The sequence below is a fragment of the Oncorhynchus clarkii genome, chromosome 18 (genome assembly GCF_045791955.1).
Source record: "Oncorhynchus clarkii lewisi isolate Uvic-CL-2024 chromosome 18, UVic_Ocla_1.0, whole genome shotgun sequence".
In the NCBI taxonomy this organism is placed as follows: domain Eukaryota; kingdom Metazoa; phylum Chordata; class Actinopteri; order Salmoniformes; family Salmonidae; genus Oncorhynchus; species Oncorhynchus clarkii.
In genome coordinates, this window is record NC_092164.1 from 22,338,102 (window position 1) to 22,363,407 (window position 25,306).

A 25,306-nucleotide genomic window follows, 5' to 3' on the forward strand; every position below is an offset into this window, starting at 1 on the left:
ACTTATCTTGAATCGTGGGTTGGTGCCACAGAAGTCAATTGCAACGTAGCTGGGTAGATTTTGGACGGCCAAGGCAGATACATAAATAATAATATTGACATTCGCCAATGCATGGAATATTGCTTGAATCATTTCTAACGGATGAAGTAGTAATGTAGTCTTAGCGAGACTGTTTGCAAAATGAAGCTGTCGTGGTCGTATGGAAAATGGATTCCTGACGGACGTATACCCTGAGCAGTACATCAGCAACATCTGGCGGCTAAGGAATCTCACTAGCTCGTGCCTCGTAAGTAAGCAGCTGTTGCAGAATTGTAAATACATGATTCCTATCATTTTAACCTAGGTAGAGTCGGATGATTCACCTTCTCAATATCCATATGCGCCGTGTACATTTTCTCTTGCGTGTTCAAACTTCAAACACGGTGATTTTGTTTGTTACAATGTATCTATCATGGGGTTATAGCTTCAGTGTATCATCATACCATCATGCATTGACCTCACAGTCCATTTTCATTGAACTGGCTGCACCAATGCCCTGATGTAATGCAGCATCATCTTGCATTAGGAGAGCTGACATACCGTTGACAGTGGCTGTAGTAATTGTATTGCTATTATACACAGGCTTCTAGTTGAAGTGCTGTGCAGTGCTTCTCAGCCTGTCACATTGGTGGAAGTGCATGCATGCATTGCAAATAGGTAGCAAAATGACATGGCAAGCAATTGGGCCTTCCATGCACTGCAGTCCTTGTTTGGGTTTTAGTGCTGGACAGTAACATATTGTCTGTGTAATGTGTACTGGGCATGTCTCCACAGGGCAGAGAGGGTGGAGGATGCCATCCCCGGAGCAGCGGGCAGCGGAGATGGGGGAGGAGGGGGAAGGGTCTCTGCCGACCAGAGAGGGACCGAGCGGGCACAGCCAAGCAGACACCAGCACCAACAACCTACTGGCCTCGGTCAAAGAACAGGTATGAATAGCTCCCTCCTTTGCTCCTCTCGTGCTCTCGCAGTAGGAATGAATCGCATTCCCTCCCGGTCTCTCTCTCTCTCTCGCTCTCCCCCCATCTCGTTCTAGTTCTATGAGTCTTTGTCCCTCCCCTTTTCCCTTCTGCTGTTATTTTATGAATTTAGAGATGCTAGAATGTACAAGGAAATAACCTCCATTGATCGAGCAGTGTTTTCTGAGACTGTCGCTCAATCAGAATTGTGGGAAGGCAGAGTGCTTACAGATCCAGGATTTACAGATGTACAGTGTAGGCTGCCTCACTGTCCTGTCCTCCTGAGTGCTAGTACAGAAATGAGTGGTGACTAATGTGACAATATTCCAGACATTTAATCAAACCCGTCACAAAACTGGAAATGAATGCAGTATCTTTTTCATTTTTGTCTCATTCTGAAAACTGGAAGTGTCTTCCTGATGAGATTTTATAGATTTTCTTGTATCTTTTAGTTAAAAACCAAATTGATTCCTTTTTGTTGTTGTTGTTGCGTACACTGTATTGCTGCATGAGTATGGCAGTGCTGTTTTGATGTATTTTGACACCTAAGGCTTTAGGCTAAGTTTTTTCTAATGGGTTTCTCTCTTGAATTCTGTCAGATTTTGTGAAGAGTCAGCAGAAGTGTGGGGGTCAGCTAACTGCGGTAGTATGATGAGCCGCAGTAATAATCTTTGCAAAATCAGCATTTTCATTCTGAATAGCAATAGGAGTCCATCAGATGCTGTAGCAAACAGTATGCTAAATGAGCGATTAGCCATTCAGAAATTGGCAAACCCAGTAAGACGTTTCAAAAATCAGCGGATGCCATGTTCGTGCCAAAAGTCCCAAGAGAACAAGACGTTCTAGTAAGAATTAAGTCTTGATGATTTTCTTGTTGTTGTCATGGAATGTTTGGTACCAGTATGTAGGATGAACACTGTGCCCCGCTGGTTTAGTTTTCCGGGAATGGTCCATCTCTCATCTCTATCCTAATCTAGATCTGTAGGTGGAGTTAAAGCACCAGGCCAGCCAGGCTGGTTCAATCCAGTTACATCACCCACCCTGCTGCCCTGCCCGTATTTCACTGAGGTCCCTAATGCGCTGCAAACTGTTGAAGTTAGACAGCTGTCAGGGAGTGTGTGTGTGTGTGTATGTGTATTTATGTCCCCCCCCCCCTTGTATTTATTGTGCGTGTGATGTGCTTGGTTGAGCCCAGTAATTCTCTGGTGTGAGTGTGTGCGCGTTCGGTGTGTGTGTAGCACTCACGCACTCTGTCTTTGGCTGCGTTTCCTGTGGGTTTGCAGGATTCCAGTGTGTTGCAGAAGTCGTCTGGTTCTCTCTGGTGTGTGTACATCAGACAGGATCTGAGTTTCTGGGGTCGACGCCTCTCACTAGACAGAGACACTTTTGTGTTTGTGACCCTGTGACAATGGGCAGTCAGTCAGTGACGCCTCCAGTTCACCACTCAGCCGGTACAGTACTAGACACAACCTGGCACTGCTTGGCATGGGAGGAGGGATCATTGGCAGGACCCCATCCTGATAAGAACCCATCCTGTTCAAGCTGGTGGCTGGCTGCCACTGTGCCACTGATTGCTTCCATTAGATGATGCTTCGTCATTTAGCGGTTAATCTCACCTCATGGCCTATAAAGTCTGCCTAGTCTATATACACATTTTTAGACATTTGTAGCCCTGAAGGGTTTTTAATTGACTTCTTATAATAATGCTGACTTGTAACAAACACATTAAGAAACACCCGTCCCTGTTCAGCGTGAAATCTGCCTGATGAATCTGGGTAGCTCTGACCTTAATGCCACAAAGCCTCTTTTGTTGACTTATTCATTTGGACCATAGATATTTTACAGGTCAAATTAAAATGCTCTAAAATCGACGCAGGGTGAGCATGCCAAAGGCTGTGTACCTTGGTTATTGTTATCACAATGGAAGCTGTTGTCAGTGAAAGAAAGTGTCATTCGGCGAGTATGATTCTACCGTTTGTCCCTTCCGTGTTGCCGTAGGAGCTCCAGTTTGAGCGTCTGACCCGGGAGCTGGAGGAGGAGCGTCAGATCGTCGCCAGTCAACTGGAGAGGTGCATGCTGGGAGCTGAGTCGCCTGGCGATGATGATGATGATGCCAGTAGCAGGTACACAAACGCGCACACACACACACACACACACACACACAGCTCTGACCCTGTTTCTCAGCATGTCACCTACATTGGAGCTACTGATGATGAGTAGCTACAGTAATGCCTTTATCCAGGCTTACTGAATGCACAACATGCAACACACACACACACACACACACAAATACAAACACAAACACAGGATTAAATTGTAAACTGTCATGTTGATCTAACGCTCATCTCCTCTCCATGCCTGTCCTGACCCACCTCCTTCCCTCCATTATTTCACCACCTTCTCTTCTTTACAGTGACTCATCAGAGAAGTCATTTGCTTGGAGATCCTCAGGTACATCTTCTCCCATATTAAAATCACATTCACCCCTATTGAAATCCTATTGTCTAGACACCCATAGGGTTGCCCAATGGAAGTACAAGTACAAGGGCATGTAGCGAGTCCTATCATAAACTGCTTTTGAGGTAAGCTACGTTTATACCACAGGAGGCTGCTGAGGGGAGAACGGCTCATAATAAGGGCTGGAATTGAGCAAATTAAATGGCATCAAACACCTGGAAACCATGGAAACCACGTGTTTAATGTATTTGATACCATTCCACTTATTCTGCTCCAGTCGTTACCACGAGACCGTTCTCCCTAGTTAAGGTGCCACCAACCTCCTGTGATTTTTAAACCGTCTCGATAGTGATCACAGGATACAGGTTGACATGACGCCGTCATGTTTTCCTCAGTAGATGTGTCTGGTACAGGAGAGCACCGGGCTGCTGTAATGGACAGCTCTCACCAGTCACCCTCCCGTCTCCTCCGAGCTGATCAGGGTCACGGGTCACTCTACCTCCCTGAAGTGGAGAGGGCATCCCCGCATGACAGTGAGGGTCTGTTACTTCCTGCATCCTCTTTATCATCTGCCTTCTTCATTTTTTGTTGTTGTTGTTGTTGACAGTTTAGATTTAGCGTGGAGAATATAGAGCGTTTAGGGCTAGATGGGATTATTATTGTTTTTTTGAACTGAAAATGCTTTGAAGACAAGAGACAGAAAATTATTTGAAATAAAAAGTAGCTGTGGGATAACATCAAAGTATACCAGGTACTGCGACACAACATGCCGTTAATAACGTAGCAGTGGTTTACTAATGAAATATTAAGACAACATCTACAACTAATGTAACCACGGCTTTAATTTGGCCATAAAATGCACAATAAACAGTATATCATCCTAAGCGGGCGCATTCCGTAAATGGGCACTTATCTTTTACATACCGTGGGATGCTGTATTCATTATGAATGTATCGATTGCATTAATGCTCATTCGCTGTGTAGCCTAGCTCTGAAATAGACCTGAAGACCAACAAGGCAAACATCATTCTGTCCTCTGCTTCCTCTCCCCCCTCCCATCTTTTTCCTCTCCTCTCTCCTACATCCCCCTCTCCTCCCTTTCCCCCCCTCCTCTCTTTCTCCTCTACCCCTCCCCTCGCCTCCCTCTCACAGGATCTGTGGCCCATATGACGTCCTATGCAGACAGTGGCTACCAGGACAGCAGTATGAGTTACTACAGTGTGAGCAGAGAGAACGTGGTTCTGTCAGAGCCCAGACACGTGCTGTCAGGCAGCGGCCCCAGGGGAAGCCCCAGTCACGGCAGGAGCTCCCGGGCAGAGGGACAGGCCTCCGCACAGGTAGACAATATACACTAACCCACCTCTACTGTGAAGAGACAGACAACCAATTTATACGCCCACGTATTCATATGATAAAACCTTTTAAATGCCCATTTATATAATATCTTAGTTAACCTACACAAACTGTTTACAACTGAAAGTTAAAGATAACCATATGTAAGGACTGAATTGTCTTTCCTGTGTGTCGTGCCTTGTCCATACTGTATGTCTCCCCCACTCACCCTGCTTCCTGCATCCCTCCTACCCCAGGTCTCAGCGTCAGGGCGGGTGATGAGGAGGATGGGCTCCCTCTCCTCCCGGGGCCAGTCTCCTGTGTGTGGTGTGGGGGGCGCCGTGTCCCCGTCCCGGGTCTCTCTCCGCACCTCCCAGGGCGGCAGCGCCTACGGATCACCCATCCTCACCGAGCCCAAACCCCTCGCCAGCATCTTCCCCGGGACCACCATGCCCCCCTCCTCCCTGCCCGGTCCAGGCACCACCCCCTCCTTCCAGCGCGCCACCTCTCCTTACTCCCCCACCCACCAGAGGAATGGGAACGGCGACTCTCCTCTCCGGACCAGCCCCCTTCCAGGGAGCGCCAGTCATGCCACCTCACCTCAACAGGCGATGGGTAGTGTCTCCGGGCGCCTGGGGTCTACACTGTCTCTGGTGGAGGGGAGGGGGCTATCTGGCTCTCCTCTGAGGTCCTGTATGACGGCTGTGCCCCAGCACTACGGCTCCACACTGCCCCGCCAGGGGGCTCTCCCCTACATACATGACCCTTACGGGCTCTACGAGAGGACTGCCTTGCCTCTGTCACGGCCTGACAGCCTCACTGGTTAGTCATACAGCAGGACACACATTCATGCACACACACACTTAAAGCTGGAATCCTTAATTAAAACAATAACAAACAAAGCGGCCAACCCGCCTGTGTTTTGGTAAGAAGCTGAGGGATGGGCCTGGGTAAATTTAACCACTCTCAAATGCAAAGCTATGTATGCAAGGACTGACCACCCATCAACATAATGATAGTAGTTTTAACCATGTTTTATGGCTATACAGCAGGGATCATCAACTAGATTCAGCTGCGGGAGGATTTATTTTGGAGGGGATGGTCAGGGAGCCGGAACATAATAACAAATCATTTGTAGACTGCAAATTGACCGCAAGAAGACCAAACATATAATTGACCAAAACATCATAATTTTAAACCTTGCTTACATTTTGTATTATGATCACATTTACAGTATCTCCTTTATGTGGGAATTACCTTGGAACAGATTTGAAATAAACTCCTCTGCAGGCCGCTAGTTGGGGAACCCTGCTACACAGTGTTTATTTCCATTGGATAATAAAAAGCTTATATTTTGGGTTCTGATGGGGTTATAGGCCTATAACTATTGAACCCGGTTCATGAGGCATTTATTTAAGTTATATTCTTCAAGAATCAATGGGTATATACAGTATCATTAATTTATAAGTCCGAAAATGGATGTAGCAAGTAAAGAGTCTAGCTTTGAAGGGTCATTTTATGCTGGTTAAAGGGTAGGAAAAATATTCTTGAAAAGGGTCAAACGGTACCAGTCTCTCTTCTTATTTACGTGCGGAGAACTTGCCTTTCTGAATCGATTTAGCTCTGTAGAGATCCATTGGTTTCTGTGTGAAAGGGATTATATTAACTAAATACTAGATCTGTAGTGTGGCGGCAGAGAGATGCGTTTGTCCTTTATCCTGATCCATCATATCACTGAGCCTATCCTACTGACCCACATAGCCCTGTTTTAGAAATCCCGTGTTCGGTGGTTAACCATAGGACTCTGGTGTCACGGCCGTTGAAAGAACTGGACCAAGGTGCAGCGTGGTGAGCGTACATGTTCCTTTATTTCATATGACGCCGACAAAAACAATAAACCATCCAAAACAACTGTGAAGCTAAACGCTATAGTGCCAACAAACAAAGACAACTACCCACCAAGACAGGTGGGAAAAAGGGCTGCCTAAGTATGGTTTCCAATCAGATAGACAGCTGTCCCTGATTGAGAACCATACCCGGCCAAAACAAAGAAATACAAAACATAGAAAAATGAACATAGAATGCCCACCCAAATCACACCCTGACCAAACCAAAATAGAGACATAAATAGCTCTCTAAAGTCAGGACTTGACATCTGGGCAAATGTAGTGCACTTTATAGGCAATAGGGTGCCATTTGAGGCGTAGCCAGAGTCGTTCGGAGCACTGCTCTGCTGTGGGGGGTGTTGTTTGGTAAATGACAAAGCAGCATGGATTGGTTTCCATCTATTTTACAGGGCCAAAAGAAAGGAGCCTTTTGGCAAAGTGAATCAAGTGCACCCTGGAGAACCATAAAGCAAGCCTTTTACAGCTCGTAACACTGAGGCAGAGGGATGCAGGGGATTCTTGTTGGCCGTAGGCCTATACTGCACAGTACATCTCAATAGGTTGAGCTTTCAAAAGAGGTTGCACCATCCAATATGCACTCTAGCATTAGTGTGGTCACTTCAACCAGCATTGTATTTGGGACATATCATTCGCTAAACCCTAAACCTCACCTAAATCTTCTAATGAATAATGGGGCAATTGAGCACGTTGAGGGGACTAAAATGATTGGTGTAACCCTAGATTGTAAACTGTCATGGTCAAAACATATTGACGCAACGGTAGCTAAGATGGGGAGAGGTCTGTCCGTGATAAAGCGGCGCTTGGTCTTCTCGACATCACAATCAACTACACAAGTCCTACAGGCCATAGTTTCATCACACCTGGACTACTGCCCAGATATATGGTCAAGTGCTGCAAAGAAGGACGTAGGCAAATTACAGTTGGCCCAGAACAGAGCAGCACTGCTGGACCTTAAATGCCACCAGGGGTCTCTTCACTGTCCCCAAGTCCAGAACAGACTCTGGGGAAACACACGGTACTAAATAGAACCATGACCGCGTTGTGCTGTGAGGTGTTGTTTTATCTGATTTTACTGCTAGTTTGAGTTACCTGTGAAATTGTTCCGTGTCGTCATGGTTCTATTTGGTACCGTGTGTTTCCCCAGAGTCTGTTCTGGACTTGGGGACTGTGAAGAGACACACACACACACACACACACACACACACACAAACACAAGCATACGCACTCACACATTGTAATGTTGTGGTATTGTGGATTTTATATAGTAATTTGTAATATTACAGTAATAATATAATAATGTCTTGTATGTTGTATTGTTTTATTTAATGATGTAGGCTGTTGATGTAACTGTTCTGACCCTGTTCGGACACCAGGAATAGTAGCTGCTGCCTTGGTATTAATTAATTCACGCCCATTTCTCCACCTTCCATCACCCACAACATTGTCCTCAAAGCCCATCTTGACAGCTGACACAGTGTAAATAATGCAGTGACTATTAATGTTCCACTGTTGTGTGTGTGTGTGTGTGTTCAGGCCTGCACAGCTCCTACGCCACTCACCACAGCCCACTGGACCAGGATATGAGGATGGCCATGTCTCCTGACTGCCACGTCACGCCTGTCTACGACGACAGAGCCTTCCAAAGCCCCCTGTATCACAGCCCCACCCACACCCACCACGGATCACACAGCGCTATCTACAGGACACTCACGGGTACTGCAACACACTACTAGCAGACGCAACTACACATGGCTAGGACCGTTGGGACCAGAGACTTGCACAGTGTGTAATGACTAGTTTGCAATCTACAGTCAACAAGATATTCATATGTGGGCTGTTTTTTCTAAGACACAAGACTCAAAGTGGAGAAGTGTGCGCGTGTGTGTGTGTGTGTGTGTGTGTGTGTGTGTGTGTAGGCTACGGCCCATCCTGAATATATCTGTGTCTTTGTATTCCCAGGTGCGGAGAACCTTCAGCGGACCATCCAGAGGACCACAAGCCATTGCAGCACCCTGGCGTACCAAAGAAGCAGCTATGGGCTGAACACCGCAGGGTCATACGCAGACCCCTACAGGGTCTCCCAGCAGGGACAGGGGCCCAATGAGACCTCTTTCTCCAGGCACTCTGGTCTGGTTGACAGGGCTGCCACAAGGTCCCCCTCCATAGACAGTATACAAAAGGATCCTAGGTACAAATACACAACGCACCATCACACACTCACACACACGTCGAGCCACGTGATGATTACATCCAGACATGTTATTGATGAATTCAATTCAAATGATGTGTCGTAGATGTTGGAAGCGATCGATTGAAAAGTGCTTTTAGACTCACTTTCTCTCCCTCTCCCCTTGTCTCTCTCCTACTATCTCTTTCTCTCCCTCTCCCCTTGTCTCTCTCCTACTATCTCTTTCTCTCCCTCTCCCCTTGTCTCTCTCCTACTATCTCTTTCTCTCCCTCTCCCCTTATCTCTCTAATACTATCTCTTTCTCTCCCTCTCCCCTTGTCTCTCTCCTACTATCTCTTTCTCTCCCTCTCCCCTTATCTCTCTCCTACTATCTCTTTCTCTCCCTCTCCCCTTGTCTCTCTCCTACTATCTCTTTCTCTCCCTCTCCCCTTATCTCTCTAATACTATCTCTTTCTCTCCCTCTCCCCTTGTCTCTCTCCTACTATCTCTTTCTCTCCCTCTCCCCTTATCTCTCTCCTACTATCTCTTTCTCTCCCTCTCCCCTTATCTCTCTAATACTATCTCTTTCTCTCCCTCTCCCCTTGTCTCTCTCCTACTATCTATTTCTATCCCTCTCCCCTTATCTCTCTAATACTATCTCTTTCTCTCCCTCTCCCCTTGTCTCTCTCCTACTATCTCTTTCTCTCCCTCTCCCCTTATCTCTCTAATACTATCTCTTTCTCTCCCTCTCCCCTTATCTCTTTCCTACTATCTCTTTTTCTCCCTCTCCCCTTATCTCTCTCCTACTATCTCTTTCTCTCCCTCTCCCCTTGTCTCTCTCCTACTATCTCTTTCTCTCCCTATCCCCTTATCTCTCTCCTACTATCTCTTTCTCTCCCTCTCCCCTTATCTCTCTCCTACTATCTCTTTCTCTCCCTCTGTATCTCTCTCCCTCCCGCTCGCTCTCCCTCCCCACCCTCTGCAGGGAGTTTGCATGGCGTGACCCCGATCTCCCTGAGGTGATCCACATGCTGCAGCATCACTTCCCCTCGGTCCAGGCCAACGCTGCAGCCTACCTCCAGCACCTGTGTTACGGAGACAACCGCATCAAAGTGGAGGTACCAGGATGTCCGTCTGTCCCTGTCTGTTCCTAACCTCTCAGCTGACGTGTATGATCAAACAGACTATATGGGGATGGGAAGTCCTTCCCTAGAGAGGATTTGAAAGCACAAACACATAGCCCTTTTCTGCAGTTGAATGACCAAATCGCACTCTAGTGGTGTCATGGGTGGAATGTCATTCATATTTTTCATAATTTAAAATAAATGCTTTTTTTCTTTTCAGAAAATGTAAAACGGTTTTGTTATATTTCAGTCTTCTGTGATGTATATAAAGTGTAATATTGGGATGCAAACTCAAAATGTAATACAGTTCAACTCTATCTGACATGGCACAGTTGATTCTTTATTTTAAGCCCATAAACCATGTCTGTGAGGTGTATGCCTTTGTTTCAAAGTACAGTGCCTTGCGAAAGTATTCGGCCCCCTTGAACTTTGCGACCTTTTGCCACATTTCAGGCTTCAAACATAAAGATATAAAACTGTATTTTTTTGTGACGAATCAACAACAAGTGGGACACAATCATGAAGTGGAACGACATTTATTGGATATTTCAAACTTTTTTAACAAATCAAAAACTGAAAAATTGGGCGTGCAAAATTATTCAGCCCCTTTACTTTCAGTGCAGCAAACTCTCTCCAGAAGTTCAGTGAGGATCTCTGAATGATCCAATGTTGACCTAAATGACTAATGATGATAAATACAATCCACCTGTGTGTAATCAAGTCTCCGTATAAATGCACCTGCACTGTGATAGTCTCAGAGGTCCGTCAAAAGCGCAGAGAGCATCATGAAGAACAAGGAACACACCAGGCAGGTCCGAGATACTGTTGTGAAGAAGTTTAAAGCCGGATTTGGATACAAAAAGATTTCCCAAGCTTTAAACATCCCAAGGAGCACTGTGCAAGCGATAATATTGAAATGGAAGGAGTATCAGACCACTGCAAATCTACCAAGACCTGGCCGTCCCTCTAAACTTTCAGCTCATACAAGGAGAAGACTGATCAGAGATGCAGCCAAGAGGCCCATGATCACTCTGGATGAACTGCAGAGATCTACAGCTGAGGTGGGAGACTCTGTCCATAGGACAACAATCAGTCGTATATTGCACAAATCTGGCCTTTATGGAAGAGTGGCAAGAAGAAAGCCATTTCTTAAAGATATCCATAAAAAGTGTCGTTTAAAGTTTGCCACAAGCCACCTGGGAGACACACCAAACATGTGGAAGAAGGTGCTCTGGTCAGATAAAACCAAAATTGAACTTTTTGGCAACAATGCAAAACGTTATGTTTGGCGTAAAAGCAACACAGCTCATCACCCTGAACACACCATCCCCACTGTCAAACATGGTGGTGGCAGCATCATGGTTTGGGCCTGCTTTTCTTCAGCAGGGACAGGGAAGATGGTTCAAATTGATGGGAAGATGGATGGAGCCAAATACAGGACCATTCTGGAAGAAAACCTGATGGAGTCTGCAAAAGACCTGAGACTGGGACGGAGATTTGTCTTCCAGCAAGACAATGATCCAAAACACAAAGCAAAATCTACAATGGAATGGTTCAAAAATAAACATATCCAGGTGTTAGAATGGCCAAGTCAAAGTCCAGACCTGAATCCAATCGAGATTCTGTGGAAAGAACTGAAAACTGCTGTTCACAAATGCTCTCCATCCAACCTCACTGAGCTCGAGCTGTTTTGCAAGGAGGAATGGGAAAAAATTTCAGTCTCTCGATGTGCAAAACTGATAGAGACATACCCCAAGCGACTTACAGCTGTAATCGCAGCAAAAGGTGGCGCTACAAAGTATTAACTTAAGGGGGCTGAATAATTTTGCACGCCCAATTTTTCAGTTTTTGATTTGTTAAAAAAGTTTGAAATATCCAATAAATGTCGTTCCACTTCATGATTGTGTCCCACTTGTTGTTGATGCTTCACAAAAAAATACAGTTTTATATCTTTATGTTTGAAGCCTGAAATGTGGCAAAAGGTCGCAAAGTTCAAGGGGGCCGAATACTTTCGCAAGGCACTGTAGATTGGTTAAAGACTACCATGAATCACTCTGTGACCCTGATTTAGCCCACTACAGTAAAAGGTGAATTAATATAAAGGATAGTCCTAAAAACACAAATATAAACTGGGTGGTTTGAGCCCTGAATGCAGACCACGGGTATGACAAAAAAATGGTTTACTGTTCTAATTACATTGGTAACCAGTTTATAATAGCAATAAGGCACCTCGGTTGTTTGTGGTATATTGCCAATATACCACGGCTAAGGGCTGTATCCAGGCACTCTGCTTTGCGTCGTGCTAGGGAACAGCCTTAAGGCGTGGTAAAATGACCATATACCACACCCCCTCTGGCCTTATTGCTTTAGTAACTGTGTTATTGACTATACCTTCTTTGTCAGCTCCAGGTGTGTGTGACAATGACCCTCTTCTAACAGGTGTGTCACCTGGGAGGTATCCAGCACCTGGTGGACCTGCTGGACCACAAGGCTGTGGAGGTGCAGAAGAGTTCCTGCGGAGCCCTGAGGAACCTGGTTTATGGCAAGGCTACAGACGACAACAAGGTGGCCCTGAGGAACTCTGGTGGCGTTCCCGCTCTGCTCAGACTGCTGAGGAAAACCACCGACAACGAAGTCCGGGAGCTGGTCACTGGTACGTCTCTCTGCCTCACTGTCTGTCTCTGTCTTTTTATTTTGCTGTCTGCCTGTTTCTATGACTGTCTAGACCAGGGGTACTCAACTCTTACCCTACGAAGTCCGGAGCCTGCTGGTTTTCTGTTCTACCTGTTAATTAGTTGTACCCACCTGGTGTCCCAGGTCTAAATCGGTCCCTGATTAGAGGGTACCAATGACAAAAACGTAGTGGAACTGGCTTCGAGGTCCAGAGTTGAGTTTGAGAGGTCTAGATCTAGGTCTGTATGCCTGCTTTCTGATACAGCATTTCTTGCTTGTCTCTGCATTATCAACTGAGGGGTGACTGGATACAACCTTATGGCCACACCTCAGCACGATGTAGTGAGCAGTGTCCTCTGCTCACTACATCCGTGCCTATCCCCATTTACCACTAGGGGTGCTGTGGAACCTGTCGTCGTGCGACGCGGTCAAGATGACCATCATCAGGGACGCTCTGAGCACCCTGACCAACACTGTGGTCATCCCCCACTCCGGCTGGAGCAGCAGCAACTACCGAGAGGAGACCAAGCTCAAGTTCCACTCCTCTCTCCTGCTGCGCAACACCACCGGCTGCCTCAGGTGAGGAGTGAGGAGGTCATCCCTGTAAGAACAGATGACTGTACATCGCTTTGGATTAAAGTGTCTGCTAAATGGCTTCTCCCGCTGTCTGTCTGTCTGTCTGTCTGTCTGTCTGTCTGTCTGTCTGTCTGTCTGTCTGTGTGTGTGACCCTTAATGTATTGTATAAGTGCATGTATTGTTCACCTTTCTACTGTGTTTTGCTACAGAAACCTGAGTTCAGCAGGAGAGGAGGCCAGGGGTCAGCTGAGGTGTTGCGAGGGGCTGGTGGATTCACTTCTCTATGTCCTCAAGGCCTGCGTTAGTACCTCTGACTTCGACAGCAAGGTGGGCTAACTATAAGAGTAGTACATTTAGGCTAGTCCAAAAACAATGACATGCACCTCATCCGCCTGAACCCCATCTACTTTACCCAGAATTAGACCAGTCCTCTTCACTCAGTATCTGCCCATCGATCTCTGCTATCCCAACTTGAAGTTCCTGATCTTACCCCCTTTGTGTGTGTGTATATTGTGTGCATCACTGAAATGCTTCCCCTTCCTCTCCCAGATTGTGGAGAACTGTGTGTGTACTCTGAGGAACCTGTCCTACCGTCTGGAGATAGAGATGCCCTCGTCTCGCCTGCTGGGGACTCAGGAACTGGATGCCCTGCTGGGCTACGGGTCCCCCAGTAAGGACCTAGACTACCTCTGCTGGGGTAAGAAGAGGAAGAAGAAGAAGAGGGGCTGGCTGGATGATAAGGTGTGTATAGTAGGGGGTTGTCTGCTTTCCTTGGCTAAGTCACACTCCGACACCTATGATAAAGGCGCCTGGAAATGTGTTAGAATTAACACAGAACATTAGCTAAGATACACTATGTACACTAAGTATTTGGACACCTGCTCGTCGAACATCTCATTCCAAAATCATGGGCATTAATATGGAGTTGGTCCCCTCCTTACTGCTATAATTGCCTCCACTCTTATGGGAAGGCTTTCCTCTAGATGTTGGAACATTGCTGCGAGAACTTGCTTCCATTCAGCATTAGTGAGGTCGGGCACTGATGTTGGGTGATTAGGCCTGGCTTGCAGTAGGCTTTCCAATTCATCACAAAGGTGTTCGATGGGGTTGAGGTCAGGGCTCTGTGCAGGTCAGTCAAGTTCTTCCACACTGATCTCGACAAACCATTTCTGTATTGACCTCGCTTCATGTACGGGGGATTTATCATGCTGAAACAGGAAAGGGCCTTCCCCAAGCTGTTCCCACAAAGTTGGAAGTACAGAATCGTCTACAACGTCATTGTATGTTGTAGCGTTAGTTCCAGTGAAGGGAAATCCTAAGGGGCCTAGCCCGAACCATGAAAACAGCCCCAGACCATTATTCCTCCTCCACCAAACAGAGTCCAATGGCGGCGAGCTTTACACCACTCCAGTCGGCTCTTTGCATTGCGCATGTAGAAACCCATTTCATGAAGCTCCAGAGGCAGTTTGGAACTCGGTAGTTGGTGACGACGTTTCTTCCATTCTGTGGGGTGTTTCTCCTCCAAGATTTGATTAGAACTGACTGTCTATATCCCGCTCATGCTCTTCATTATGCTTTCAAGTGGGACGGCGTGGGACCCATCCCGGGGTTTGGTAAGCCTCCGCGGGGGGCAGAGATGCTGTGGCACCCGGCCGTGGTGAAGCCCTACCTCAGCCTGCTGGCAGAGAGCTCCAACCCTGCCACCCTGGAGGGCTCCGCCGGATCCCTTCAGAACCTCTCCGCTGGAAACTGGAAGGTGTCCCGCTTTTTCTTTCATTGTAACCTTTGTCTATGCAGGTTAGTCTCATTAAGATGTCTCATTGAGATCAAATCCATTTCGCAAGAGACCAACAACCCCCACCTGACGCTCGTGTCTGTTATGCGTCGCTTCACACCGTTTATCTGGTGTTATTGAATGGTAATGGTGCTGTAGTAACATAATTGGACTTCCTGGGTAAATGAAGGTTCAATCAAAATACGATAGAAATCATAATGCCCTGTGTGCAGTTTGCAGCCTACATCCGCGCAGCGGTGCGCAAGGAGAAGGGGCTTCCTATCCTGGTGGAGCTGCTGAGGATGGACAACGACAGGGTGGTCTGCTCTGTGGCTACCGCTCTGAGGAACATGGCCCTGGACAGCAGGAACAAGGAGCTTATAGGTCAGACACACACACACACACACACACACAGAAACTCTCTCTCTTTCTCCCACACACACTTAAGTCCTTCATGCCCCCCTGTCTCCCCTCTCAGGAAAGTATGCGATGCGGGACCTGGTGAACCGTCTCCCCGGAGGAAGCCCCTCCCTGCTGTCTGACGAGACGGTGGCGTCTGTCTGCTGCACGCTCCACGAAGTCACCAGCAGGAACATGGAGAACGCCAAGGCCCTGGCAGACACGGGGGGCATCGAGAAGCTGGTGGACATCAGTAAGGGCAGGGGGAAAGGGTATTCCATGAAGGTGGTGAAGGCTGCTGCTCAGGTCCTCAACACGCTGTGGCAGTACAGGGACCTGCGCACCCTCTACAAACAGGTCAGATCACTGTGTCTTCGCAAGTCAATGGTTTTGGTATAATCGCTTAACCCATATCAAAAGTTAGAGACTTGGCTCCATTTTAACCTTGGAAAAACTGAAGTGATCTCTGATAAAATACCTTGATATCCAATGTAAAATATCACTGTCCTGAGAGTTGCAATCATCTCTGTTGTAGGACGGATGGCACCACGGTCATTTCATCACTCCTGTGTCCACTCTGGAGAGAGACAGGTACAGGTCTCAACCAACCCTGCCTACTAGCACCTTACAGATGTCCCCCGTGCCCCGCCAATCAGGTGAGAGCGCTCAACTATCATGTTCAAGCTACTCATCAACACACACCACAATGTATGTTCCCTCCGGGTCTGGTTCCTCTCAAGGTTTGTTCCCTGCCACTATGCTTCCGCTTGCTCTTTGAGGTCTAGACCCGGGTTACTGCCGAGCACTTTCTGACCAGTGGTTTCTAAATATAATGTTGATTAGAGTGATTGAATGAATGGAATGTCTTCTCAGGTGGTAGTGCAACCTCCTCTCCTGCCATGTTAGGAATCAGAAGACACAGCTCTAACTACCAGAGGGCTCAGTCATCTATGCAACTCGATACATATTATGGCGACAACAGTTTACATAAAAACCAGTACACAGGTAAGCCACGATAGTCTCTTTTTTTATTCGCCAGTACATTTTCCGTTGAACATTTGCATATATTTTGTTTCATACACCGAGTTGAGTTCAACAATGCCTCATGTTTGTATTCTCTTTGTTTTTCACTTTCAGGGTCAGAAAAGCAAACACCATATTTTATCGGGTCCTATTCCTCACCATCAAGAGAGGACTATCCTAGGTCCCAGGTAAGACAAAGAAATGTTGTGGTTCTGTTGTCTTAAAGGGCCAATGCAGCCGTTTTTATCTCAATATCAAATCATTTCTGCGTAACAATCAAGTATCTTACTGTGATTTGTTTTCAATTAAATGTGTCAAAAATCAGCAACAATAGCTTCTTAGCAAGAATTTGGCTAGGCCTGTCTGAGCGTGGTCTGAGTGGGGAAAACAGGCTATTTTTGGCAGGGAGGTTGAATTGGAACCCTCTTTCTTATTGGTCTATTAACTAATTTACCACCTGGTGACATACCGGGCACTCCAAAACTCCATCCCACCCAAACGGGCTGAAACTTTGTTCATTTCAAACAGCTCTTAGACTTAAAGGGCATTATCATAATTTCAATTTCACAGTATTATTCCAAACTCATTATGTGGAAATGTATATTAAGCACAGGAACATCTCAATTCTGACTGCACTGGGCTTTTAAATTCTCTTTCAGTTACCTAAAATAAGATTACACAACCCTATTGTCCTTTATTGTGGGTAGTGGTGACCACTGAGTCCGCATAGAGCCGTTCTTGTGTTCAAGGGATTAAATGGATCTTAAAAGTCTGGTCTTTCATTGTGTTCGGTGGTGTAGTGGAAAAATGCATTGAAAGTATAGGACTACGGACTGCGATCAGAGATTACCAACCTATTTTATTTTTTTACCACTACGTCACTGGTTGTGTGTAAAAGGCCCTCCGCTCTCATGTAGGACCCATGTTTGTTGTCTTGAAGGGACTGAGTTTGTCTTAAGAATTTGTCTTTTGTTTTACGAGCAGGAAGATGTCTTCTACTCCGACGAGCCGGATAGGAATACTTACAACAACTACAGAATGTACCTGTCATCGCCGCAAGGTTACGGGGAGGAGGAGCCTGGGCCTTACCAGGACGAGCAAGAGAACCTGACCTCCACAGAGCGATACAACACCTCCCAATCTAACAGACTGAAATCCAATACCAACACCACTAACTACGTGGACTTCTACTCCACCACGAGGAGGCCTTCTCAGAAGGCTAACCAGTACACTGGATCCCCTGACTCCTGGGTGTAGGGGTGGAGAAACCATGTAGAAACCATGGACCGACTCATCAGTCTGTTTGTGTGTGTGTGTGTGTGTGAGATAGAAAGAGAAATGTGAGAGACAGAAAGTGTGTGTGTGTGTGTGTGTGTTGTGTGATATTTTAGTGGGAAAGAGCTTGTTGTTTTCTGGAGTGGTGTAATGTCAGCCAAAGAACGTGTTCTATTACAGGATAGTTTGTTCTAGTTTTTCTCAGCAGTAGGGAAGGTCCATTCGCTTTATGATGAGGTTGGTTGGATACGAGCCAATCATCCGCTTGGTTGGAAATGTGGAGAATGGAGAGCGTGCTGAAGAAGTGTTGCGTAAAAAAATATACATTAAAGGGATAGTTTACTCAAAATAGAAATTAACATGATGTTCAATATATGTTAGCTGTAGTTGATAAACTAAGACAGTTATGTATATAGTAAAGGCAGCAAAGATCTCAAAACTAGCTTGGTGAATCGACTACAGACAAAAGGAAAATAATGTGAATTTGTATTTTGAGTAAAATAAATTATTTCCATGTTGGCCAAATATATATCATGAAGTCATATCTGTGAAATGTCAAATAGTATTTGTACAGAGAAAAAAAATGGTTACGCTGTGTTGTTGTTACATAACATTACTGTATTCAATGTGTAGACTGTGTATGTATGATGTGGTGTCTAGTGAATTTTTTATGATTTATTTAAGTGTGTGAATTTCCCCCCCAAAACGCCCTGTTGTAGGTTTTCCAACACTGGCGAAGATGTGCCATGTGTCCAATGGAAATGTATGAAGAATAAAAAAGAGCGTATCATAAACACTAAAAAAAGATTCAGAGTTGTGAAAATGAGGCTTTGTTAAATAAATCAGCTGTGGAATGGAACTGCAGGTGTTGGTGGATTTTATTTATTTATTTTTGTCAACCAACCGTTCTTCACTTCGAGGACTCGCGCACCCAGTTCCCAGAAAGCGCACGACAGAGAGAACCTTTCATCAGCAACTCCAACTTCGAGGATGGATCACATCTCCACTCGTGCAATGAACATTCCTATAGCTATGGAGGGAAATGCGTTGTTTTGAAGAAACCTCGACGAACTTAACTTGACTCTTCTTTTTTTAATAACAGGTATATTTTGCTTGTACTGTTAAATGTGAGGTTGTCGGCTGTTTTGTGTGCCAACTTCTAGATGCGCGAAGTATCAGGGGCATGACAAACCGTTACATTGTTTAACGTTACAGTTTACATAATCGTTAATGTGCCGCGTCAAAGTTGTTGCAATTTTTTTTTTTTACTGTGTCGTGTGTGAATTCATTCGTAAGTAATAACGTTAGATGAAATAAACGGATTTAAGCATGTGCCTCGCATTTGTTTTCAAGTCTAATTTTCTGCTATTCACCTTTGCTAATCTGGAATCCATTTCACAGTGAGCCGCATCCGTTCATTTGTACTCTACATTTTCCTTTTTGTCAGGTTTCATTCCAGACCACTGTGCCTGGATTCGTTAGGGCTCATCATAATCCATATCTTCCCATGACTAGTGATGCCTCATTTAGGAGTATATGGCCATGTTACTACACTAGCACTTTTTGCAGAGGGAATAATATATTTGTATTGACTATCTTTCACAGAACTCCCTGTAATCAGTTGAACATGTTCAAAGCAGTATTTGGGAGGAATAGGAAAGAAGAGAAGAGGAGCAGGAGGGATCCAGGTAGGAAAGAGAACAAACAACACTGCAGCCATTATAGTTTGTGACAGGTTGCTAAACACCTTTTCACTGACTATAATAGTGTCACATGATTTTGTTGATAAAAGGGTGGGTTGACATTTTTACCGATAGGGTACTGATGAATTTCTGGAGCCGTGGGGATGATTCTGGAATCTGGGTACTATCTCTGTTGTATCAGTCTCGGGGCAGAGATCGTTTCTGGCGAAGTGAAACCAATCCTTGACATTAGTAGCACTCGCCCTAATTGAAGACGGTAGCTACTTGGCTGCTCCGAATTTCCTGTCCCCGGGTGTTTGAGTACAGAGCCATTTCAATTAGCCTAATTAAGGAGTGAATGCTGCCTCCCACTGCTGTAAGTTCCTCTCAGACCTAAAGTGTGTCACGAGAAGTTGGAGTGGGTTAAACAAACAGCCCTGACCCACAAAAAGAAGATACTGAAATGATCAATAACTTTTTGGGTCATGAGGGGTTACTATACAAAATTAGTAAGAACACCTGCTATTTTCATGACACAGACTGACCAGGTGCATCCAGGTGGAAGCTATGTACCCTTATTGATGTCACTTGTTAAATCCACTTCCAATCAGTGTAGATGAAAGGGAGGAGACAGGTTAAAGAAGTATTTTTAAGCTTTGAGCCAATTGAGACATGGATTGTGTGTATGTGTGCCGTTCAAAAGGTGCAAGACAACATATTTAAATGCCTTTTGAACAGGGTATGCTAGTAGATGCCAGGTGCAACGGTTTGTGTCAAGAACTGCAACGCAGCTGGGTTTTTTCACGCTCAACAGTTTCCCGTGTGTATCAAGAATGGTCCACTACCCAAAGGACATCGAGCCAACTTGACACAAACTGTGGGAAGCATAGGAGTCCAAATGGGCCAGCATCCCTGTGGAATGCTTTGAGGCTGTTCTGGGGGAAAGGGGGGGGGGGGGGGGTGGTATAACTACAGTATATAGCTTTTTCTTACCAGTTCTAAATCATTTTAGTCAACCCTCTTTATTTTGGTAGGCTATAATCTATTATTCAGATTGATGCTGGGCCTCGTGTGCTTCCGCTGTGGGGTTGTGCTTCTTTCCAGTAGTTATGTAGCTACTAGTTAGTTCCATTCTGTGAGGTAACAACAAGGGTGTTGTCAGTTTCTCATAATGTGAGTGTTCACCCCTAGAGAAGTCTGGGGGAAATCAGAAGGCACTCTAGACGTATGGGTACAAAGTCAGCATATTGCACATGAAATATTTAATGCATCTAATGTTGACGAGCTACAGAACTCGGAGAACTGTGTCAGTCTCATCTACCATCTACCATGAAAATCTACCATTAATGCCTCTAGGTCCTTAGATTTCGTCCAAAAAGGTGGACTGCCATGCTAGTAATGGCATGTACATTTTAAATCATTTTCGTTGTTGGACATAAAAGGCTGTAAAATCACCAGGAAATCATCTCAAAGTGTTTTAATGTAGGAAATCTGTTCCCAAGTATTCCCACGCATAAATAGAGACATATGCGATGCAATATAATCAAGGTTTGAAATTATTATTTTTTGTGTCTAATACTACAGTATATCTGTTTGGGATTATTGCGGTCAATTTGCAGTGTACAAATGATTTATAACTATGTTCCGGCCGCCCGACCATCCGCTCAAGGAAAAATTGGCCCAGGGCTGAATGTAATTGGCGACCCCTGGTCTCAGCAAGCCTAAGGGTATACGTCGTGTGACGCTGACTGTGATTGGATGAAAAGCCTCGAGAGAGAAAGTTGTTCCCTGACTACACGATGAGCAGCATATGTTTCCCATAAGGCTGTGGCCTGGAGGCTCGCTCAGAGGCATCAGAGAAGGAGAATGGAAACTTTGCAGCACGATTAGGGGCCCTGAATTTATTACTAATTATAATCAAGTTATAGCAACTCCCTACCTAGTTAATGTTGGTTTTTGTCCAAAACCTGTACGTTCTGCTTTTTAAGGCTGTGTGTATCCTTGCAGATTGTCGTTCAAATACATTATATAATGTAGATTACCATCTGTCTCCTTGTCTTCCACAGGAATGAGGTCACTGTATAAACCATGCTAAATTTCAATGGGCTGCTTTAATGTCATTTTTTTTGTAGCATTACATACATTACATACTACTCCAGCCCCAGTTAGTGCTGTGTTATTATTGCACTCTATGCATCAGTTAGTAGCCACGAACTGCAATGCACACGCACATCATTAACATCATTGCAACTGGGCAGTGATTACATTTAGCATAGAGAGGAGACAAAAGCAGAACACACTTTCCTCAAAGACCTGAGCTGCCAGTAGGCAGTCCGCTCTTCAAAGGTCCACTACTAGACTTCAAGAATAGATCCGGTCTCTTAATGCAAGGGGATGTCGTCCACTTATTGTTGCTCCAAAACATGTATTTGACGGTCCTGTTTAAAGGGATAACCCACCCCTAGAAATACAAATCATACAACTCCTGTCAATTTGGTGAAAGCCTATGTTCTATCAGTAAGTAAAAAATAAAAAAAATCCCCCATGATTTATCTTCTAAGTGGTCCATCTGTGAAATCAGGAATTGGTGTCGGAACGAGTCAGAGCTACATGGTTCTCCTCACACACACTATCACATTTAATAACACTTTTTTTGTGCTCAATCTAAACAGAGTACCAAATGATTCAACTCAGTTTCTCTTTCAAGTAGCATCCCACAATGCGCCCTGTCTGTGGGAAAGGTGGGAAAGGGCCAGTGTTGCCATAGCAACATCCTCTGCACTCACTCTAGTCAGAGATGAACTTCAGGTTGAACTCGGTGAGATAGACTCCTAAATTGCTAGTGCAGTTGGTTTAGGCAATTTTACAGATAGCTACTTCACATGCTGATATTGACTTTGGTATTATTGTGTGTAGATACGTTTGCTACTTAGCTAAATAGCCAGCCAGCCCAGATAGCATTGCATTGGGGGTTTTGTAGTCGACTTGAGCTGCAACAGATTTCCACTACGATTTTCACATGTTGCTACCAACCTTGTTGTAATGACAAAATTAAACATTTGTTCACAAAAAAATATTGTTTTCACATATTAGTGTTATTTAACACTGTTAATCATAAGAATTAGTGGTTTGGGGTGGATTATCCCTTTACGTTTCCAGACCTTTTGATAGGCCCTGTTATTGATTACAGTTTAATTTGTTCTCTCTCTCTCTCTCTTCTCTTTTCTGACCCCTTTTAATCTCTCTCACCTTTCCCACTATATCTCCCTCTCCTCTCGCTAGCGGTAGTCACTGATTACCACAGCCACAGTATCCAACGGAGGGGTGCTGGTGCTTGGGTGACCCACTACCAGGAACCTAGCCATGCCCACCACCCCCAGCCCTCAAGGGGCAGGCCGAGGGGGAAACTGGCTAAGGGGGAGTCCATCTCCCTGCCTTCCTCGCCCCTGGTCCATCGCCAGTCCTACATAATGCCCTCACATATGGGCATCAAGTCCCCAGGTACTGTAACAGCCATTCACCAGGATTTTGTTCTTCTAATGAACACACATATACAGTTGAAATCTGAAGTTTACATCCAACTTATCCAAATACATTTAAACTCAGTTTTTCACAATTCCTGACATTTAATCCTAGTAAAAATTCCCTGTCATAGGTCAGTTAGGATCACCACTTTATTTTAAGAATGTGAAATGTCAGAATAATAGTAGAGAGAATCATTTATTTCAGCTTTTATTTCTTTCATCACATTCCCAGTGGGTTAGAAGTTTACATACACTCAATTAGTATTTGGTAGCTTTGCCTTTAAATTGTTTAACTTGGGTCAAACGTTTCGGGTAGCCTTCCACAACCTTCCCACAATAAGTTGGGTGAATTTTGGCCCATTCCTCCTGACAGAGCTGGTGTAACTGAGTCATGTATGTAGGCCTCCTTGCTCGCACACGCTTTTTCAGTTCTGCCCACACATTTTTTATGGGTTTCAGATCAGGGCTTTGTGATGGCCACTCCTCCAATACCTTGACTTTGTTGTCCTTAAGCCATTTTTCCACAACTTTGGAAGTATGCTTGGGGTCATTGTCCATTTGGAAGACCCATTTATGACCAAGCTTTAACTTGATGTCTTGAGATGTTGCTTCAATATATCCACATAATTTTTCTGCCTCATGATGCCATCTATTTTGTGAAGTGCACCAGTCCCTCCTGCAGCAAAGCACTCCCACAACATGATGCTGCCACCCCCGTGCTTCATGGTTGGGATGGGGTTCTTCGGCTTGCAAGCCTCCCCCTTTTTCCTCCAAACATAACAATGGTCATTATGGCCAAACAGTTCTATTTTTGTTTCATCAGACCAGAGGACATTTCTCCAAAAAGTATGATCTTTGTCCCCATGTGCAGTTGCAAACCGTAGTCTGGCTTTTTTTTATGGCGGTTTTGGAGCAGTGGCTTCTTCCTTGCTGAGCGGCCTTTCAGGTTATGTCGATATAGGACTCATTTTATGTGGATATAGATACTTCTGTACCTGTTTCCTCCAGCATCTTCACAAGGTCCTTTTCTGTTGTTCTGGGATTGATTTGCACTTTTCGCACCAAAGTACGTTCGTTCATCTCTAGGAGACAGAACGCGTCTCCTTCCTAAGCGGTATGACTGCTGCGTGGTCCCATGGTGTTTATACTTGCGTACTATTGTTTGTACAGATGAACGTGGTACCTTCAGGCGTATGGAAATTGCTCCCATTTTTTTCTGATGTCTTGGCTGATTTCTTTTGATTTTCCCATGATGTCAAGCAAAGAGGCACTGAGTTTGAAGGTAGGCCTTCATACATCCACAGGTACACCTCCAATTGACTCAAATGATGTCAATTCGCCTATCAGAAGCTCCTAAAGCCATGACATCATTTTCTGGAATTTTCCAAGCTGTTTAAAGGCACAGTCAACTTAGTGTATGTAAACTTCTGACCCTCTGGAATTGTGATTCTGTGAAATAACCTGTCTGTAAACAATTGTTGGAAAATTTACTTGTGTCATGCACAAAGAAGATGTCCTAACCCACTTGCCAAAACTATAGTTTGTTATCAAGAAATTTGTGGAGTGGTTGAAAAACGAGTTTTAATGAATCCAACCTAAGTGTATGTAAACTTACAACATCAACTGTACACACACACACACACACACATACATACACATACACATACACATACATACACACACACACAGAGGGAAGGGCACATCTATAGATCATCTGTAAAAACGAATATACTTTCATCATTCTCTTTTTTGCAGGTCATCTTGTTCTCGTTGCTATGTTCGTTGCTAGCCTAGCGACGAGTCCCGCTCGTAGCATATTGATCACGTGCTGTTCTGTAGCTCCCACGGTTCTGACAGGCTCTTGTGTGCTCTTTGTGGAGATTAGGTTATGATGGCTCTGCCTGGTTTTTAAGCCCAGTGGGTTTATAGCACAGCCAGTACATGCCTAATGATTGATTAAAGGCTATTCACACAGCTAGCACTTTATTTCCCCTGGGAGAAATAGTAGATTATGCTCAAATCCCATTGTCAAATGTACATGCTGTCCAAGGATACCATACATCAATAACAACAACTCACTGTATCTCCAAGGACTGAATGCTGGGGAAGTTTAAAAAGCAAATAGTATGTCATTAGCTTTTTGATTATTTCCACTATGCCTTGATTTATCAGTGGCAGGCCAGGGTTATGTAGTAACTGGGTTTCTACTCTCTACAGTTCAACCTCTTACACACTGACCCAGTGCCCAGCCCCCCACCGCTCAGCTTTGGAAAGGAACTGTATACCTTTTAGGAAGATTATGTTTAGATGTCTTCTGCGTTTGTGTCTTCGGCTTTCTAGCTGAGTAACACTAGGTGGCAGTGCGGTGTGCATCAAGCTGAAGCTTCGAGTTTCCTG

The 25,306-nt window shown here is 45.0% G+C and overlaps 2 protein-coding genes across 4 annotated transcripts in view; both read left to right on the plus strand.

Moving 5' to 3' along the window:
• Positions 1–60: 60 nt before the first annotated feature.
• On the plus strand, positions 61–17,746 carry LOC139373201 (plakophilin-4-like). Of its 3 annotated transcripts, XM_071113391.1 has the most exons (21): positions 61–286; positions 814–965; positions 2,994–3,118; positions 3,409–3,446; positions 3,848–3,991; positions 4,605–4,789; positions 5,042–5,606; positions 8,225–8,404; positions 8,651–8,879; positions 9,844–9,976; positions 12,422–12,635; positions 13,051–13,234; positions 13,442–13,559; positions 13,782–13,973; positions 14,815–14,988; positions 15,240–15,390; positions 15,485–15,762; positions 15,941–16,061; positions 16,279–16,410; positions 16,543–16,616; positions 17,413–17,746. In XM_071113391.1, the coding sequence occupies exons 2-21, from the start codon at positions 831–833 to the stop codon at positions 17,683–17,685; spliced, it is 3,645 nt and encodes a 1,214-aa protein (XP_070969492.1). In that variant the 5' UTR covers positions 61–286; positions 814–830; the 3' UTR covers positions 17,686–17,746. The 3 variants fall into 3 exon arrangements, with proteins under 3 accessions (XP_070969492.1, XP_070969490.1, XP_070969491.1); XM_071113389.1 differs by lacking the exons at positions 61–286; positions 814–965; positions 2,994–3,118; positions 3,409–3,446 and having other exon boundaries at positions 3,820–3,991; positions 17,410–17,746; XM_071113390.1 differs by lacking the exons at positions 61–286; positions 814–965; positions 2,994–3,118; positions 3,409–3,446 and having other exon boundaries at positions 3,820–3,985; positions 17,410–17,746.
• A 4,358-nt stretch (positions 17,747–22,104) lies between these two features.
• Positions 22,105–25,306, plus strand: part of LOC139372274 (protein TANC1-like) — a 60,477-nt gene continuing 57,275 nt past the window's right edge. The window contains exons 1-3 of the mRNA XM_071112029.1: positions 22,105–22,126; positions 22,668–22,886; positions 25,250–25,253. Of these exons, the coding sequence (XP_070968130.1) occupies positions 22,105–22,126; positions 22,668–22,886; positions 25,250–25,253 (245 nt within the window). The remainder of the gene's footprint in view (positions 22,127–22,667; positions 22,887–25,249; positions 25,254–25,306) is intronic.

Bases quoted from the DNA above. Each gene is read 5' to 3' on its own strand.
- LOC139373201 (XM_071113391.1), top strand. From the start codon at position 831: ATGCCATCCCCGGAGCAGCGGGCAGCGGAGATGGGGGAGGAGGGGGAA. The intron at 4,790-5,041 runs GTAGACAATATA...CTCCTACCCCAG, and splicing joins AGGGACAGGCCTCCGCACAG to GTCTCAGCGTCAGGGCGGGT. The intron at 15,391-15,484 runs GTCAGACACACA...CTCCCCTCTCAG, and splicing joins CAGGAACAAGGAGCTTATAG to GAAAGTATGCGATGCGGGAC.